General features: G+C 49.5%; 2 protein-coding genes across 2 annotated transcripts; both read left to right on the top strand.

Moving 5' to 3' along the window:
* Positions 1-350: 350 nt before the first annotated feature.
* LOC127567143 (oocyte zinc finger protein XlCOF6.1-like) lies at positions 351-3,387 on the top strand. Its single transcript, XM_052009839.1, has 2 exons — positions 351-542; positions 2,897-3,387. Exon 2 carries the CDS (start codon positions 3,139-3,141, stop codon positions 3,385-3,387), a length of 249 nt encoding a protein of 82 aa, XP_051865799.1. The 5' UTR covers positions 351-542; positions 2,897-3,138.
* Positions 3,346-3,826, top strand: LOC127567144 (zinc finger protein 239-like). The gene has a single exon (XM_052009840.1). It carries the CDS (start codon positions 3,563-3,565, stop codon positions 3,824-3,826), a length of 264 nt encoding a protein of 87 aa, XP_051865800.1. The 5' UTR covers positions 3,346-3,562.
* Positions 3,827-19,836: the final 16,010 nt, after the last annotated feature.

Below are 19,836 nucleotides of genomic sequence, written 5' to 3'. Positions count from 1 at the left end.
CTGGCTGATTCCTGACATTTTCTGCTTTGTCTGGTCTGAATAGGTTGCCTGATATTGTGTCTCCTGATGAGATAACTCAGGGACATCGTTTGTAAATCAGAGGATAGATCTCTGGAGCTTTCCGTGCACAGACTGACAACAGTGTTTCCTTCATCACACAGTTATTGTCGGCAGAATAATTTGCGGTGGAGAACGAAGCTATTTAAAGGTGCTGTTCAGGTTGGTTCGCATGGCAGCCGAATTTACCCAAGAGCCACCGCGGCCGAGAAAGAGCTCTGGCTGCGGTGAGCGAGCCCACAGCGCAGGCGCGCAATGGAGGTGACGTCACTTGCGCGCCCCTTTACCAGGAATTTTGTTCGAGTCCGGGGTCCAGCCCACGGTTGGGGTAAGAATCCGTGCGGGCTGCAGGATCACTGAGGGCGGCCACACTGAGCAGTCCCGGCCTTTCTCTCCTCTTCCCCCTCCCGCTCCACACGGGGGACCCGGGCACTTTCCTGCTTGAAATCAAGGCAAACCCAGTGAGTGCGGGAAGCCCTCAGCAGGTGAGGGCAGCGTCTGTGGAAAGAGAAACAGGGAACTTTTCAAGTCCGAGACCCTTCCGTTAGACTTGGGAGAGAGCAAAAGGAACTTGCAGAGAGGTTTGGGTGGGGGAGGTGGGGGAGAGGGGGATGGATAGTGGGTGGAGGAGGGAGAGATTCGGGGTTAAGGAGGGATGGATGGGGGAGAGATAGATCGGGAGAAGGGATTGATGGGGGTGGCTGGGTTAGAGTGGGGGGAAGGAGAGATTGGAGGGGTGCTGGAGGGATAGATGGGGGTATAGAGGAGGTATTTGGGGTTGGGATGGATAGATATGGGGAGGAGGCATAGATTTGGGGACAGGAGTGATCGATGGGGGAGGAGGGATAGATGGGAGGACGGGAAGTGATGGGTGGGGGACGGGGAAGATGGGGGATTGGAGAGGGATAGATGGGTGGGGGTGTGGATAGATTGGGGGTGTTTGAGGGAATGATTGGGAGAGGGAGGGATGGATTGGGTGAAGAAGATTGGGGGATGGATAGATATGGGTGGGAGGGAGAAATAGATGGGGTGAGGGAGGGATACATGAGAGGGAAAAATGAGCATCTCTGATTAGCTTCACTCAGGCAACCCTTGCCTCGCTTTATGTTTTATCGACCTTTCTGGTGAATAGACTAACAAAGGCAGTTGGAGACAAGGCCATGTTCACGCTGTGAAATGTGGGCCAGAAATGTTGCCAAGGCCTGTGGTTCCAGCAACAGCTGCAGCATGTGTTTCACAGTTAATGAAATATCTCTTTGTCTTTGATTTCTCTCTCTCTCTCTACCTGCCCTCATTCATCTCGATCACTGACAGGTTTGTAAACTAAGGGTGAGGCCAGGGTTGCTGAGGCATTCTCAATCGGAAATGTTGTCTTTGCCCCGTTTTTAGAGAGAAATTGCAGATGCCAGAATCCGAAGTAAAACTAGAAACTGCTGGAGAATTCAGCAGGTCAGGCAGTAATTTACCCATGTGGATAAATTGTGTCATTTTACAATGTGTTGAAGAAACAAAAATCCTTGTCACTTATGGTTATTTTACAACTCAACTGTGTTCAATGTCCTTGTCTCCTTCTGCCACTGAGAACAAGTTCTATTCTGTCTGGATACAGAATGGTATCTAACACTTCTATTCTGGAATATTAAATTTAAATTTAAATTTTTTAAATTTTATTTACAGCATGGTAACAGGCCCTTCCGGCCCAAAGAGTCTGCGCCACCCGTTTTAAACCCAAATTAACCTACCCGTACGTCTTTGCAATGTGGGAGGAAACCGGAGCACCCGGAGGAAACCCACGCAGACACGGGAGAACGTACAAACTCCTTACAGACAGCGACGGGAATTGACCCCCAATCGCTGGTGCTGTAATTGCATCGCGCTAACCGCTACGCTACCATGCCGCCCGTACTGTACCGTCAGTTAAGTATCGTAAGTTGTAGTTACGTACTGTAAGTTGCAAATAATATTTGGACCACAAAACTGCTACTCGATGACAATCTCCAACAAGTGAGTCTAATCGCCTACCCTTCACGTTCAATGATCCTGAGGACATGTACCACCAGGCTCAAGGACAGCCTCTATCCCACGGTGATAAGACTATTGAATGGTTCCCTGATACGATGAGATGGATTCTGACCTCACGATCTACCTTGTTGTCACCTTGCACCTCATTGTCCACCTGCACTGCACTTTCTCTGTAGCTGTGACACTTTACTCTGTACTGTCATTGTTTTTACCTGTACTACCTCAATGCACTCGGTACTAACTCAATGTAACTGCACAGTGTAATGAATTGACCTGTACGATCGGAATGCAAGACATGTTTTTCACTGTACCTCAGTCGAAGTAACAATAATGAACCAATACCAATGCATATGCCAAGTCCAACACCACCAAGACCCAAAATGTTGACCTTCCATTTCCCTCCATAGATGCTGCCTGACCCACTTTGAGTTCCTCCAGCTCCCTTATGTATTGCTTCAGATTTCCAGCATCTGCAGTCTCTTGTGTCTCCATCTGCAGAGAGAGGTAAAGTTTTGGGTTTGATACCCCTTTTAACAGTGAAATACAGAAAACACATTGAATTTCAGTGGCAGAGTAGGTGAGGGAGGCAACGGGTAGAACAAAGGGAAGTGGCAGAAATGGCCCATTCTGATTACAGATGGAAAGACAACCAGAGATTTTGTTGCCAGTCTGGATGCCTGCAATGTTCCGAGATGGAAGATGACGTTGTTCCTCAAGCTTGTGTTTGTCATTATTATAACAGCTCGCTACAGAGATTAAAATCTCAGCTGAAATACTGTCCTGTACCGATTGACAATTTTGTAAATTTCTTTTACAGGATACAACAAGCAGAGGATTTGATTATGGGAATCAGAAACACAACATCAACAAATTGAATCTGGGGAGAGGCCACTCACCTGCTCTGAATCTGGGAAACGATTCACTCGATCATTCCAGTTGCTGATGCACCAACAAAATTCATAAAGAGGCCATGTATTCTGCAGTGTGGGAAGGGCTTCCTTCAGTCATCCCTCCTGCTGACACACCGGTGGCTCAAACGGATTGGCTCAGGTATCCAGCATGATGACGCACCAGCGAGTTCATGCTGGGGAAAGGCCATTCTCCTGCTCAGAGTGTGGGAAGGACTTTGCTCAGTCATCCCACTTGCTGGCACACCAGCGAGTTCACACTGGGGAGAGGCCGTTCTCCTGCTCAACGTGTGGGAAAGGATTCACTCAGTTATCCAACCTGAGAGACCACCAGCGAGTTCACACCGGTGAGAAGCCGTACACCTGCTCCGTGTGGGAAGGGATTCTCTCAGTCGTCTGAGCTGCTAATACACCAGCGGGTTCACACTGGGGAGAGGCCGTACACCTGCTCTGAGTGTGGGAAGGGATTCACTCGGTCGTCCCTTTTGCTGACACACCAGAGATTTCACACCAGGGAGAAGCCGTTCATCTGCTCGACATGTGGGAAGGGTTTCACTCAGTCATCTGAGCTGCTGATGCACCAGTGGGTTCACACTGGGGAGAAGCCATACACCTGCTCTGAGTGCAGGAAGGGATTCACTCGGTCGTCCTATTTGCTGATGCACCAGAGTGTTCACACCGGGAAGAGGCCGTTCATCTGCTCGACGTGCGGGAAGGGATTCGATCAGTCATATGACTTGATGACACACCAGCGACTTTACACCAGAGAGGTGCCCTTTGCCTGCCCAACATGTGGGAAGGGATACACTACGTCATCCAGTCTGGTTAAGCAGCAGTGATTTCACACTGGGGAGAGGCCATTCTCCTGCTCGGAGCGCGGGAAGAGATTCCGTTGGTCATCTGAGCTGCTGAAACACCAGCGAATTCACACTGTGGAGAGATTAAACATGCTGCCAGCTCAATATACAACCATCACTGCTACTGAAATCCAGCGCAAATTCACAAGTGTTGCAGGTGTTCACGGGGTTCGGATTCTGTCGACGTTGCTGATCTCACCCAGAATTGAACCCTGGTCATTGGCACAGTTGATTTTCTTTAGTAATCTTTTTCACTGAGTTAGAGTTCAATGTTCTGGATCTCTGATTAAAATAAAGCAGTCTGTTTGAAACATTTCATCTGAAGCCCTTCCTGTCTCTGCAATGCACACAATGAACAGTAGAAAGAGAGGCCATTCAGCCCATCTGGTGCCTTCCAGTGTTTCTGCTCCACAGCAGTCTCCTCCCATCTCACCCAGTATGAATATTCAGAGGAATAGAGAGATGCAGCACAGAAATGGGCCCTTTGACTCACTGAGTCTGCACTGATTATCAACCAGTCATTTACTCTGATCCTACATTAATACATATTTAAAATTCTGCCCACATTTGCATGACCACACCCTGCTTCACCCCCACCACCAGCAGATTCTACTAATCACCCACACATTAGGGACAATTTACAGTACTTCAATAACCTTTGAGCCCGCACCTCTTGGGATGTGGGAGGAAACCCACACAGTCACAGGGAGAAGGTGCAAACTCCACACAGTCAACACCCGAGGTTGGGATTGAACATTGTCAAGGTGAGGCAGAAGCTCTTCGAGCTTTGTGCTCATTCGGCTTCCCATTCAATACATTCCTGTCGTTCACCTCCATCCCTCCGTATGGTGACACATTCCACATTGTTGAACTCTGTGGGTGAAGAGGTTTGCCCGGAATTTCCTGCAGGACATTCAGCATATTGATAGCAAAGACAACAGCTCAGCAGGGGACTTGTCCCAGATATTCGAGCAGCACAGCTAATAGAGCTGCTCTAATATCTGGGAAAAGGTACAAGGCCCAGCCCAGAATGTATTGTTCCTGGGCATACAGTGGCACACAGGCAGGAGAGTCATACCTGACACTGCGAGGAACAACATTTTAAATCTTGCTGTCCCCACTAATAAGATGGACACCCAGAGTTTCGTGGGCCTCCTTGGCTACTGGCGGCAAGACATCCCTCACCTCACCATACTCCTGAGACCCCTCTATAGGATCTCCCACAAGAAAGCCACTTTCTCGTGGGGGCCCGAACAGCAGGCCGCCTTTGAAGCAGCCAAACAGGCGGGAGAACAAGCCCTGCCCCTTGCACCGCCCCCCCCTCCCCCCCGGCAGGAAGGAGTCCCCTTCGAATTGCAGGTCTCCGTTAGCGAATTGGTGGTCGAGTAGAGCCTCTGGCAGAAGGTACAGGGGCGCAGAGTCCTGCTCGGCTTCTGGACCAAGTCACTGCCAGAGGCCACCACCTACTACAGCCCCTTCGAGCACCAGCTGCTGACTTGCTACCTGGCGCTCCTTGCAACCGAGCACCAAAACAGTACTGACCCCGTGGTCCTTCGCCCCTACCTGCCCATAATGCGTTGGGTCAAGTCCCCTGACTCCACACACAAAGAGGGCTGAGCCCAGTGGTCCTCGATAGTGAAGTGGAAGTGGTACATCACGGACCGGGCCGAACCCGGTCCAGAAGGGGTCAGCCGCCTCCACGAACAGGTCGTGTCCTTCCCCCAGTCCCAAGACTCACCCCCAGACTTACTCGAGATCACGCCCTCCCCCGTATCCTGGGGCCAACCTTTCAACTCTCTTGACCCCGAATAAAAACTGCACGCCTGGTTCACAGATGGCTCCAGCCACTGGAAAAACAGGAAACAGCATTGGAAAGTGGCGGCACTTCATCCTGCCACAGGGAAAACAATAACAAAAGAGGGAGTGGGAGGGTCCAGTCAATTGGCTGAGCTAGCGGTGGTGGCACTCACTTTACAGAACTCCACCGGGCCAGTCCACATCTGCACCGACTCTTGGGCAGTAGCCAACAGTATGGCAGTGTGGATGGCACAGTGGCATGAAACGGGGTGGGAAATTCACGGATACCCTCTCTGGGGGCAGGAACACTGGTGATATATCTGGGACCAAGCCACCCAGAGACAGATATCAGTCCACCACTTGGATGCCCATACACAAAAAAACACCCAGGAAGCCATCCATAATGCCGCTGTGGATCAGGCTGCCCAGATATGCTGCGCTACCATCCCCCTGGATGGACCTGACCTCAGCGCCCTAGCTGCATGGGCACACCGTAAGAGCGGTCACCTAGGGGCTGACGGTACTTATCGCTGGGCAGAACAGTTCAGGGTCACCCTCACAGTGGATCAGTGTAAGACCACTGTCATATACTGCCCCATCTTCCAGCAGGCAAAACCATGAGGCTGGCCGGCAGGACCACTGGGTCACATTCGCCGTGGCATGGGAGCAGGTCGTGTGTGGGAAGTAGATTACATTGGACCACTCTCATGCCACAATAAAGAGCAATATGCCCTGACGATGGTGGACACATACTCGGGTGTCCTGGTGGTGGTGCCCTGTGAGATGGCCGACCAGAACAGCACCATCAAAGGATTGCAGTACCTCTCCTTCATCTATGGTCCTATAGGAGGTACAACCTGATCAGGGCTTACACTTCGCGGGGGCCAAGGTACAAAACTGGGTGGCGGAGGCAGGGATCTCATGGCTGTTTCATATCCCCTACCATCCCCAGACATTGGGCTTGATAGAAAGAATGAACGGCCTGCTGAAAGAACCGATACGCATACTGACACCCTCTTGCACGCTGCAGGGGTGGTTGGACATGCTGCAGCAGGCTGTCAATCAGCTCAACACATGGCCCACTGGCCAAGGGGGGGGGTCTCCATTATCCCGCCGTCTGGCTCACTCCCCACCACCCGACTTGCGAGACCCTGAAACCCCCCGAGACTTGAGGACTCCATGAGGGTCTGGGTCTGACAGCCACAAGGTCCCCCTCAGAAGGGAGAAGTCATTGCGCGCAGTCCCGGGGACACCCGTTGGGTTGCAATCCCGGGTTGAACTAACCTATCCTGCCTTCATACCCAACAGCTGACCCGCCGAGAATGAGTTTGTTCCTCAACCCCCCACCCCCTACAGGATGCTGGCACTACTCCAGTCACTCCTTCTGCTCACTGCGATGATCTGCATCGGAACACCTGATAACACCTTCCTCCGCATCGCATACGAATTCACCAACATCTCCAACCAATCAGACTGCTGGATTTGCGTCCGAACCCCAGCACATGCTGGTGAAGCTCTACCACTTACAGCGATCCCCCTCGATGATCTCCAAAAGAACTGCTTACACAGACGTTTTGTGCCTGTTGGGTTTGGTATATCGGTTTGGTGGGGGGGCCCGATGGTAGTTCCCCACCACTCCCCTCACCATTACAGAGCATTCCTTCCAGTGATTTCCAATGGGGTGGGTGTTACAGGAGCTGGTAGCTCCCTTCCTACAATCTGACCTCCACCTGAGTCCCGACCCTCAGAGTCATCCTGCAGCCACTGAGTAAGCCAAGAGAATGCTGGTGCAAAATCCAGAATGACCACGGTTCCACCTTTTCAGTCAGCCATAGTGACTGCCAGAGCAACTGGTACCCAGGGGCCTCAGTGACCACCACCCACGGCGTCGCTAAGCTGGGGACTCCCTGGACCTTAAATGAGACACACTGGGTTTGCCGGCACCGTGCCTACCCATAGCTCCCCACAGCTCCCCACGAGCTGGTATGGTTGCTGTTTTCCAGCCTTTGTCATTCCCTATATCCACGCCCTCGATGACGTCGGGGAGCACCCAGCATACAGTGGCCACCGGGACAAAAGAGTCATCACAGAGGCAGAGAGGTTCTGGATGATAACCTTTTCCATGTATGGCACAGCCCCACTGTCCCGAGAAGTCATCCGGATGACCAGCGTGCTCCAGACAATGGCAGACGAAATGAAAATGTCACTGCAATGTACCAAGGATGCCCTGACGAGGACAGCAGTGGAACTGGCTGCCGTCAGGCTGGTAGCCATTCAGAATCGGATGGCCCTGGATTACCTACTTGCTGCAGATGGTGGAAACTGTGCAGTAGTCAGAAAGGAGTGCTGTACCTTTATCCCAATGAGTCCAGCAACATCACCAACCTGGCTGCTCACATTCAGGACTTGGTGACTAAAATCCAAAAAGGGACCAGCTCCTCCAACATGACACCTCATGGGGAAACTGGTGGCCCTTTGGGTCTCTGGGGGGATGGTGAGCAACTATCGTCCACTGGGCCACCGCCCTTGTTTTAGTTGTAATAGCTATCTGTATTTTGTGCTGTGCTTGTCAGATTATTAGAACCTCTTCTGCCTTCCATTAGTACCGAATATTGATGTGTATTTGTTAGCTTAGTTATAGCTATTCCCATGATTGTCAAATGATGTAACTTTCGAGGGTGGAATGTAATGTGAAAGGTCATGGCTGTCATGTGACACCATCGAGTATTGGTCGAAAGTGACACCATTGTCAATCAAGGTCTAGCTCCGCCCATCCATTAGCACACACCCTCGACCATTGGTCCCCGTGCACACCTCTCATACCTGGCCATGACTCATTGGACTTGTTGAATTACCTGAGTTAGCTCCACCCAGCTCTCCAGCACTATAAAGGATGCCACACGTGTATGGCTCTCTCTCTTTGTGATTGCTGCTGGGGTCAAAACCATGCTGAGGGACCACTGGTAGGAGTGTGTGCTTCCATAGGGGTTTAGGAGCGTCTTAAGTAGATTCCCAGTAGCGTAGAGCTGATGCTTGTCCAGTGTCAGGGGTTTCAGGCATCGTATTGCATTTTCTCTGATCGTTCGTAACTAGTTCACTGTGTGTGTATGTGTGTGCACTTCACCCCGTTGTGACTCCCCTCACGTTTCGTGATCACCCAAGTACAGGTGTGTGAGTGTGCACCTGTTACTGTTCATTCTGTTCCCGCGTTGGTCTTTGTAAATAAATTCCTTTTTAAAATCCAAAGAACGTGTCCGGAGTCCTCTACCTTTGAAATCTGAAAGAACCTTTTCCCACAACACCCACACGATTCTATTGAAGTTGCCTTTACTTCTCTTTATGTGCCAACTGAATATTTCCAAAGGCTTCTGTCCTTTCTAATTCTTGCATCAAAATCACCAAAGAGAAACAATTTGTTTCCCATTTGAATTCAGGCCAGGGTTTGTTCAAAGTTGCAGAAGAAATCCTCTCTGGCCCCATCTACAACACCCAGAGCGTAGACACCGGTGCCAGGAGTGTGCTGGTTCCATTTCACAGTCACCCACAGGGTGATGAGACATTCATTTCTTCCAAAACTGCCGTTGGTGAAGTGACAACCAGCTCAATTTTCACAGCTAATCCAACCCCATGAAGACGAGTTTCTCCCTCCAGGTGACCCTTCCAGAATGTGTACATGCCACCTGGTTCCTTCAGCTGACCTTCACCTCAACCCCTCACTCGGGGCGGCAACATCAACGTCCAACCTTCTGTGTTGGTGGCTAAAACAACATTGGGACACCCAGATCTTCCACTGTTGGGGATGACCATGGGGGTCCTCCCGTTCCAGCTGCTGAACTTCATCACTTCTTTATCAACTGCAGTGGGGAATGATCTCAGTTGTTCGGCAAAGCAATTGGAAAAGCTGTGGGTGTCACCAGCAGCGACACTGCCTGTCCTGTCAGCACCGTCCCTGGGACACCAACAACCCCGGGTGTGCGAGTATCGCACCAGTGACACGGTCTCTGGTGTCAGCACCGACCGCCCGGACTCTCTCCAACCGCCTGGAACGTGACTGTGCGTTCGAAACCCAACGGCCGGAGAGCGGGCGGAAGGAGCGGCTGTGATTGGAGGATCGGCCGGCACGTGGGGGGAGCTGTCGGAGCCGCGCGTTCGAAACCCAACGGTCGGAGCTCGAGGGAGGGGCCGAGAGCGCGGCAAAGCTCGAGATGGGAGCGGGAGAAAGCGAGGCTCCGATTGGTTGACTGGTGATCACGTGAGCAGAGGAGGCGGGCGCGCGGATCCCCCCCCCCACCAACGGCACAAATGGCGAGCGGCGGGAGGAGGGAGACGTTGGTCCTGAGCTGTCGTGTCCGGGAGCCCGAGGGATGGGGGCCCTCCGCCGGGGGGAAACTCAAAGGCCAACGGGACAACACAGTGCAGGGTGAGGGGAGAGGCAGGGCCGGGAACCTGTCGGTTTGCTCGTGTGTGGAAGCAGCACAGACTGCGGGCCGAACTAGAGCGGGGAAAGAGGAAACCCACAACATCAGGGTGAGCCGGAGACACGGGGACTGCGGATGCCGGAATCTGGAGCAACAGATAATCTGCTGGAGAAACTCAGCGGGTCGGGCAGCGTGTGTGGGGAGAGAGAAACTGGGTTAATGTTACAGGTTGGTGAATGTTCTTCATCGGGGCTGGACGGTTCTGTCACAAACTGGAATGGCCGGTTATCTGAGGTTGTTGACGACGTCTCTGAGCCCCGGGGCTGTAATGTGCCTAATTGGGAGATGTGATGTCTTCCCTCAGGCTTCACTGGAACACCTTGGGATGTCAGAGTGAGGATGGTCAGGGTGGGATGGTGAATTCAGGTGAGAGGAAAGTGGAACCTGTAGAAATGGAGGAGTTCTTGAAGCAGTCACTGGGTCTGTAGTTTCCCCAGTGTGGGGGAGTCCCTGTCCTGAGCAGGGGACCAAGTACAGTAATTGGAAGAGGCAGAAATGAATCACTGCTTCACCTGAAAGGAGCCCTTGGATCTCTCATAGTTGGGATGGGAACAAATATAAAAAGGCAGTTGTTCGATCTCTTGCAGTGAGAAGGGGAGCGGATGTTGTACAGTTGCAGTTGATCAATGCAGAAGATTGAAATGGGGAGTTGTGAAGGAACAGAGCCTTTGGACGGTTACATGGGAGGGGAGGGAAGATTTCTGGTAAGGATGTTACATTGAAGGTGGTGGAAATTACAGAGAATTACATTGAATGTGGGTGCTTGTGGGTTTGATGATGAGTGGGAGGGAACACGAGTGAGAGCAGGAGTGCTGTAAATGGAAGAGACGTGGTTGAGAGCTTGGTCAACTGTGGTGGAGGAGAAGCCATGATTAAGGGGAAAGAAAGACACCTTGGAAGCACTGATGTGAAGGTAATCTCAGAGGAGATATGGTGGATCCAAGAAAACAATGTAACAGAGTCCTTTCAGCAAGTGGATCAGAAGGATGTGAATCTGATTCAGTGGTTGAATGGACACTAGGTTGGTTATCTCTGTGTCACTGGGACAGGGGTTGGGCTCTGAATGGTGGTTAACTTTAAGGGTTCTCGATAGATAGACGGAGCCATGCTGTGATTGAATGGATGGTGGGACATTGATGTTATTGGTGGGAGTGCCTCTTGATAATGATTGGTTAGTGTCATAGAGTGTGTGGTGTGAAAGGTAGGTGGTGAGTCTGTTTGGATGGTGCGTGAAGTAGGTGTGAGGTGCTGGGTAGTCAATGTATACAGGGAGGACTCTGGAGGGTGGTGTTGGGAGAGGTTCTGATTGCTTGATGCATGAACTAGAGGTGAAAATCTTGGTGGATGGGGTTGGGAGAGGTGATTGTATGACAGGTGGACTAGTGTGAACTGTGAATAGCTGGTAAGGCTGGTGATGGGTCTCTCATTAGATGGTGGGTGGCCAGACATCAAGTGGAGATCATCTGATGATTTATGATGTTACTGTGAGCATCTGTGAATTGGCATCCTGACACCTTGGCCAAGGCAGCCCACCAAAGCCAATCACTGACAATACACATTTGTTCCCTGTGTGGTGTCTGTTCATTTCAAACTCTTGGTGGAAAGGTAACTCCAGGTGAGGGTCTCAGCTGTCAATCCCCCCCCCCAATCCCAATTTATCCCCCACTTTGTTTCCAACCATAATTCCTCTTGTTTTCCTTTCCAGTTCTATTAACTCAGTCTACAAAATGTGATATTGCTCGACTGTTTCTGTAATTCACCCATCAGTTCTTTAGATTTTCAGGAAAATGGGGAATAGAAACTTCTTTCTCTTCCTCCAACTAAATGAGTCTGTCCTGCAATTCATCAGTGGTACTACAAGATAATCTGTCACATGCCTTTGATCATCAGGCTGTGGAAATAACCAGCTAGGTCAAAATACTATTTTCTCAGGATTGCAAACAGACTTTGGACGTCCATTGCCTAACAGCTTTGGAGTTCATGGACTTCCTCTTCAGGACTCTCTCCATCAGGGCAGGAGAGGGGGTTCTGTCCAGCTTGCCAGGACACCTTCACTGATGTTCACAGTGTAGCTGGACCCATCCTCAGTGTGGGGATGTTAACCTCTCACCGGTGGGTGTCTTTATACACTGTGCGTCTGTGTTCCTTTGGCTGAACTCTGGAGAAAATGACAGTTGAATGCCCTATGTTTTCCCAGTTAATTTTAAATTACTGTGAATAAAATTATTTGAAGCACTTTAGTTCTGACTTTGCACCAGTAGCAGAGAGACTGGGTCCTTAATCCAGAGACACTGATTCAGCGCCCACCATAACTGAGGAGAATTTGCTTTAGTTCATTAAAGTAACCTGGAATTCGAACACTGTTATTTGGGGAGGTTAATGATGTGAAACCACTGGATTGTCATAATCTGTCAGGTTCCCTGTCCTATAGGGAGGGGAAAATTGCCATTCCTTCCTGCTCTGGTCCTACATGAGACTTCAGAAACAAAGCTGTATGTTTGACTGTGAAGTACTTCAGCTGCCCTGAAGTTGAGAAAAATGCTGTAAACATACAAGGTCTATCTTTTTACTGTAACTGTTCACCTAAACTCAGACCTCTTGTCCATTCCTGGGTCTTCTATGCCCCTCCAAAGGCAACCATACCTTCATCCTTCCAAGCTGTCAGCATTGGAGTCCTCTCCCAGAATCCTTCTGTGTCTGTTTCTCCCACCTCTGAAAAGCTGTTCCATAAAACACATCTTTACCCAAGATTGGGATCAGCTGAACAAACACCTGGATATGGTGAGAGACAGATGTTGCCTGCATTTACTCCCACTGCTGAGAGCTGCTTCAGTTAATCAGGAATGATGGCACCAATTGGCATGTTAGTGTGAAGGTTTGAGGTAGTTTGTGGAGGAAGACAAATCTTATAGATAGAGAGAGAAACAGAATTGATGCAGAATATGGATATAAAAAGAGATGCCTCACCAGAAGATCTGCCAGATCCTGATCCCGCCCGCCCTCTTCAGCTGACTGTCAGTCATCAGTAAAGTAATGGCAGCTGCCATCTGTGGTGCTATAAAATCAGACCTGCTCATAAATAAACTGCTTACTGATGCTCAGCTTCAGTTTCCTCAGGACCACCCAGTTCCAGTTCTCATTGGGGCTTTGTTCCAAGCATGGACAAAAAAAGGCCAAAATGTAGAGATGAGACGAGACTCAGCACAGTCTGTATGTCGGTGAGACCAAGTGCAGACTCAGCGACTGCTTTGCCGAGCACCTACGCTCCATCCTCCAATGGCCACCTGGAGCTCCTTGATGCAAGCTATTTTTATTCCTCTCGCCATTCCCACTTGTATGTCCTCAGTCTCCTCCACTGCCAGAGGCCCAGTGCAAGCTAGAGGAACAGCAGCTCATTCTGCCAGGGCAGGCTACAACCTGACAGCATGAACACTGAATTCTCCAAATTCAGGTAACCTGCTCCCCTTCTCTCTCCACCTGGTCTACCCAGTTCCTCCTAAACACATCCAACCAGCACCCCCACACCCCCAGCCCCTAATCATGCTGTAATCACCCCTCCTTCTGCTACTCCAACTGCCCATTGTCCGCACACTCTTCTCACTGTCCCCCAACCCCACTGTTCCCATCTGCCCACCCACCTCCTTTATTTGGCTCCACCTTCCTTTCATACTAGATTCCATCATCTGCAGCCTTCTGTTGCTTCCACCTATCACCTCCCAGCCTCTGTTGCTGTCTTCACTCTTCCCTCCTCCATCTGCTGATCACCAATCCTTACCTGGATCCACTTGTTAGTGACCAATTCTTGCTGCACCCCTTACCCTTGCCTCCTTATCCTGGCTGTCTTCCCTCGACTCTTATAATCCTATCCCCAAGAATCTTCTCCCATAATTTCCATGTCACTGATGTGAGGCTCACCTGTCTGTAATTTGCTGAATAATCCCAATTGCCCTTCTTAAACCAAGGAACAACATTGGCTATTCTCCAGTCCTCTGGGACCTCCTCTGTTATGCAAGAGGATGAAAAGATCATTGGTTCTCGCCCATCCATTCCCCTCACCTCTATACTGGCAATCTCCCCTCTACTCTCAGTCGAGATGAAGGCTTGACCCAAAACGTCAAATTGCCCATTTCCCTCCACAACATCAGACTTGGACCATTTCCAACACCTCTCTCTCCTTTCTTGATGTCTGTCTCCATCTCAAGAGACAGTTATGACAAACCCACTGACTCCACAGCTACCAAGACTACACCTCCTCCCATCCTGTCTCTTGTCAGGATGCAATTCATTTCTCTGTTTCTCCACCTCTGCAGCATCAGTTCTCGAGATGTCCTCCTTTTTGAGAAAAAAAGGTCTTCCTCCCCATTCCCACACTGTGGTTGGTGGAGCCCTTACCCACATCTCCATTTCCCACACTTCTGCTCTGACTCCAGCTCCCCCCAGACAAAGCAGGGAGAAAGTTCCCTTGGTCCTTTCCATTTCACCCCACTTGCCTCCACATCCAGCAATTCATTCTTTGACATTTTGAATAGTTACAACAGGATCCCACCACTAGTAACATCTTCCCCTCCCCACCCCTATTTGCTTTCTGGAGGGACCACTGTCTCCGCGATTCCCCAGTTTGCTCTAACCTCCCCCTCCCAGGCATTTTTCCCTGCAATCGGAGATGGCATAACATCTGTCCTTCAATCTCCTCCCTCACCACCATCCAAAGACATAAACAGCCTTTCCAGATGAGGCAGAGATTTACACGCACCTCCTCCAGTGTTGTCCATTTCATTCAGTGCTCTCAATGTGGCAACCTCTATGTCAGTGAGACCAAATGCTGATTCAGTGACTGGTTTAACAAACACCTGGACTTCATCTGCCATGGCCATCTGGAGCTCCCACTTGCAAGCCATTTTAATTCCCCTCCCCATTCCCACTCCAACCCATCTGTCCTTGGCCTCATTCTCTGCCAGCGTGAGGCCAAACGCAAACTGGAGGATCAGTGCCTCGTGTTCCACCTGGGTAGTCTGCAACCCGATGGTATGAATGTTGAATTCTCCAATTTCAGGTAAGCTTCTCCCACTCTGTCCCTCCTGTGTCCTCCTGATTACCCAGGTCCTCTCACATTCTTCTTTCAAACACCACACCTCACCCACTCCCCCCACCCCAACCAGCCCCCTATCAAGTTTCTTCCCCTTGCCCCACCTACTCCATCTGCCCAGCACCCTCGTACTCTTCCCACTGGGTTCTCCCCCAAGAACCCCCCCCCGCCTAACTGTTCCCATCTGCCCACTCCACCTCCCTTATTTGGTTCCATGCTCCACCTTCCTTTCCATTATCTACAGCCCTTCGTTGCCTCTATCCATCACCTGTCAGACTCTGTCACTATTTCCACCCTTCCCTCTCCCATCTGCCAATCAACCACTCCTCCCCTGGATCTACCCACCACTTGCCAGTTCATGCACCATCTCTCCAGTTGTCGCTCTCTGCTCTTTATACTAGCTATCTCTTTCAGTCCAGATGAAGGGTCTCAACCTGAAACATTAACTGACCATTTCTCTCCTCAGATGCTGCTCAACCTGTTGAGTTCCTCCAGCAGCTCATTTTTTGCTCCAGATTCTGGCATCTGCAGCCACATGTGTCTCCATACAAAGATCATTGATGGGGCATGGGTGTCACTGACGAAGATGGCAAAGATTGCCCACCCCCTTGACCCAGCAACCTGCTCTGTTCAAGGTCATTTCAGAGACGCAGTAAGCAGAGAAGCCATGTTGCTGTAGATGTGGGGTCACATACAGATCAGTCTTTCTTCCCAAAACTTGATGCTCATATTTCTCGGACAAGCACTTCATTCCAGGATTATTTAATTTACTGAATTTGAATTCCCAGCTGCCTTGGATGGATTCAACATTTGCCTCTGGATCACTGGTCCAGGAAAAGATCCACAAACCAGTCCAACTCACTCAACCCATCTCATTATCCTATTCCCTCCCACCCCCAACATTTCAGCACCTTTTACTATTTCCCTCCCCCACCATTCTAAGCCTCTCTCATTGACTGAGCCCTGACCATTTAACCTCATTATACCACTGTACTTCCAAACATTTCACCCTTCCCTGCATCGGACCCCCTGCTATTCAACCTCTTTTTGATTTCTTAACCAACCCCCAGCCTTCAGCTCCATCTTAGCTGCTTCCTCCCCTGCCATTTTACCTCGGTGTCTCTGGAGGCTGATCTGTGATATAATTTCCAAGTGAATTGAGGGAGGATGCAGTGGGAACCCTCATGCTCTGCAATGGGTGGGGCATGAGCTGCTTCATGGAACAGCAGGTGGTTAGTTTGAGAGCTGGTGCACTCCTTTCACCATTTACAATGGGCTTCTTCGTACTTCTGAGAAAAGCTCTCTTTGTGCTCTCCCAAATGTTCTTTTTCCATTTGTGAGTGACCAAGGACCAGAGATTCCCGTGTTGAGGGACTATTACACATTCTTAAAAGGCTTTGAGAACATTCTTGAATTGCTTCCTCTGTCCACTTTCGAACCACTTGCAGTGAAGGAGCTGAGAGTGACTGCGAGTCTGGTATTGGGAAAGTAAATAATGTGGTCAGCTATTGCAGCCCTCTGAGTGTAATTAGAATCTCAGTGCTATCATGAAATTTGGTTGTTGGCCTGGGGAGAGGATGCTGAGGTTGGTTCACTTACCCTGTCTGTGAATTTGAAGGATTTTGCAGGGATGGCATTGGTGGTACCTCTCCAATAAGATGCCTGCTGTAGGAGGTCAGTGTCTGAGGAATGTACAGGAGGGGGCCGATCACTGCTGACTGGTAGACCATGAGCTTTGAGCTGGGTTTGGAAGGTCCAGATCTTCAAACACTGATTCCTCATCATCATCAATTCTCTGAGGAGTCTCCTGAGGTTTGGGAAGTGGTCCAGAGTTTCATCATGGACCTCCATTGCTAAGTGGTGTAATTGTGCAGCAGGACAAGTTGGGAGAGGACCTATGTTTTGGGAATGGTTGTTGCAAGACCATTCATACGTTTCAGAAATGCTGAGTTGGAGCTTGGCCTCTGAACCTGCGTATACAGAAACATTGTCTGTGTACAGTAACTCACTGACTGAGGCTGGTGTGGACATTGGTTCTGTTGTGAAGGTGATGTGGGTTATGGAATTTCCCCATCGTCCTGCAGATCAGCTCCACCGCAGCAGGAAACTCCAGTATTCAGAAGAATTAGATGGATAGCTGTAAAAGTCGACCCACGCTCTGTAATGAATCAGACAACAACAGAACCAAAGAACTTACAATTAATGCTTTATTGTTTTATACTAGTGGGAGTGAGGGATACAGAAAGTGTAAACAATGTAACCTGAGCTCTGTAATTAGTCTCACTCAAAGAAGTCTTGGTTACTACATATCTTTATACTCATTTTCGTGGGAATGCTTGGTGGGAAGCGACACTTACTAAGGCAGTTGTTGTAGTGAAACTTTTATCACAACGAGACATGTCCAACAAAGCTACATTCTCTTCAACTTGTACCTGGTCTGAGAAGCAGACAAACGTATCCATGGCTGAATTAATTCTTGACCCTGCGAAGATGCTGACAATATAAAGCATACCATTAGCCCTTACATTGCCAGTCATTAACCCTTGCATTCCCAGCTATCTTTTACAGGGTTATGGAATTTCCCTGTTGTTGTGTGGATCAGCTCCACTGCAGCAGGAAACTCCAGTATTCAGAAGAATATGGACAGTCAGTTGGGGTTACTACAAGGACCCTCGTGACTTTTAAAGGTTTTATCCTGCACCAGATGTTGGCATTGCCACCAAAGCCAGCAATTTCCTTGTCCATTTCTAATTGTCTTTGAGCCAATTTGACAAAGAATTTGGTATCTTGCAATAACAACCTGCACCAGTAGGGGTCAGAGGAACCTCCAACTATTGAGGCTTCAGTCAAACTGGCTGCTGTAAGAGTAACCGACAGCCACTGGGTGTCAGTGTAACAGTGCCATGTGCTTGAAAGTCCGAACTTGATTTGACTTTCAAAAATGCAACACTTCTCACTTATCTGAATTAAACTCCATTTACTGTTCCTCACTGCACTTACTCAGCTAATCAAGATCCCCCTGTAATTTTTGATAACCACCTTCACTTATTTTAGTGGCATAGTGCGGTGTCATCAGCAAACTTAATAATCATGCCTTGTACCTTCTTATTGCAATTGTTGATATAGATGGCAAACAGCAATGGGCCCAGCACTGACCCCTGAGGAACATCACTTGTCATGGGCCTCCAGTCTGAGAAACAACTTTCCACCTTCATGCTCTGCTTTCTACAGTCAAGCCAATTCTATATCCAATCAGCCTGCTGTCCCTAGATTCTATGCGATCTAACCTTCCTGAGCAGATGACAATCTGGAACACTATCAAAGGCCTTACCGAAGTCCATGCAGACCATGTCTACTGCCCCGCCCTCATCGACCTTCTTGGTTACATCATCAAAAAATTCAATTACATTTGTGAGATATAATTTCCACTCTCACAGCCATGTGGACTACACCAATCAATCCCTGTCTTTCCAGATGTATGTACCTCTTGCATAGAGCATGGAACACTTACAGCACAGTACAGGCCCTTTGGCCCATGATGTTGTACCAACATTTTATCCTGCTCTAAGATCTATCTAACCCTTCCCTCCCACATAGCTCTCCATTTTTCTATCACTCGTGTGGCTATCTAAGAGCCTCTTAAATATCCCTAATGTATCTATCCCCACAACCTCTGTCAGTAGTGCGTTCCATTCACCCACCCCTCTCTGTGTAAGAAGAAAAACAAATTACTTCTGACATCCCCCTTATACCTTCCTCCAATCACCTTAAAATTATGTCCCATCGTGTTAGCCATTTTTGCCCTGGGGAAAAAGTCTCTGACTGTCCACTTGACCTATTGCCTCTTATCATCTTGTACACCTCGATCAAGTCACCTTTCATCCTCCTCTCCAAAGAGATAAGCCCTAGCTCAGTCAACGTATCCTCATAAGACATGCTCTCCAATCCATGCAGCATCCTGGTAAATCTCCTCTGCACCCTCTCTTAAGCTTCCACATCCTTCCTACAATGCGGCAATCAGAAATGGACACACTACTCCAAGTGTGGTCTAACCAGAGTTCTATAGAGTTGCAATATTACCTCGTGGCTCTTGAACTTAATACCACAACTAATGAAGGCCAACACACTATACACCTTCTTAACAACCCTATTGACCAACATGGAAACCTTCAGGGATCTATGGACGTGGACCCCAAGATCCCTCTGTTCCTCCACACTTAGTAGTGTCCTGCCATTAACCTTGTATTCTGCCTTCAAATTCTATCTTCCGATGTGTATCACTTCACACTTTTCCGGGTTGAACTCCATCTGCCACTTCTCAGCCCAGGTCTGCATTCTATCAATGTCCTGTTGCAACCTTCACTATCCACAACACCACCAACCTTCGTGTCATCAGCAAACTTAGTAACCCACCCTTCCGCATCCTCATCCAAGTCATTTATAAAAATCACAAAGAGCAGGGGTCCTAGAACAGATCCCTGAGGAACACCACTGGTAATCGACCTCCAGGCAGAATATGCTCCATCTACCACCACACTGTCTTCTGTGGCATGCTATGTTGTTGCTGGAAGCATGTCGACACTTGCGGGCTGCCCCCAGAACACTGCGTAAAAATATGCATTTCACTATGT

The sequence above is a fragment of the Pristis pectinata genome, unplaced genomic scaffold, assembly GCF_009764475.1.
Source record: "Pristis pectinata isolate sPriPec2 unplaced genomic scaffold, sPriPec2.1.pri scaffold_139_arrow_ctg1, whole genome shotgun sequence".
In the NCBI taxonomy this organism is placed as follows: Eukaryota; Metazoa; Chordata; class Chondrichthyes; order Rhinopristiformes; family Pristidae; genus Pristis; species Pristis pectinata.
This window is presented reverse-complemented; position numbering and strand designations above follow the sequence as displayed.

What these genes read in the sequence shown, in the direction of transcription:
- LOC127567143 (XM_052009839.1), top strand. Translation starts at nt 3,139, where the DNA reads ATGATGACGCACCAGCGAGTTCATGCTGGGGAAAGGCCATTCTCCTGC.
- LOC127567144 (XM_052009840.1), top strand. Translation starts at nt 3,563, where the DNA reads ATGCACCAGTGGGTTCACACTGGGGAGAAGCCATACACCTGCTCTGAG.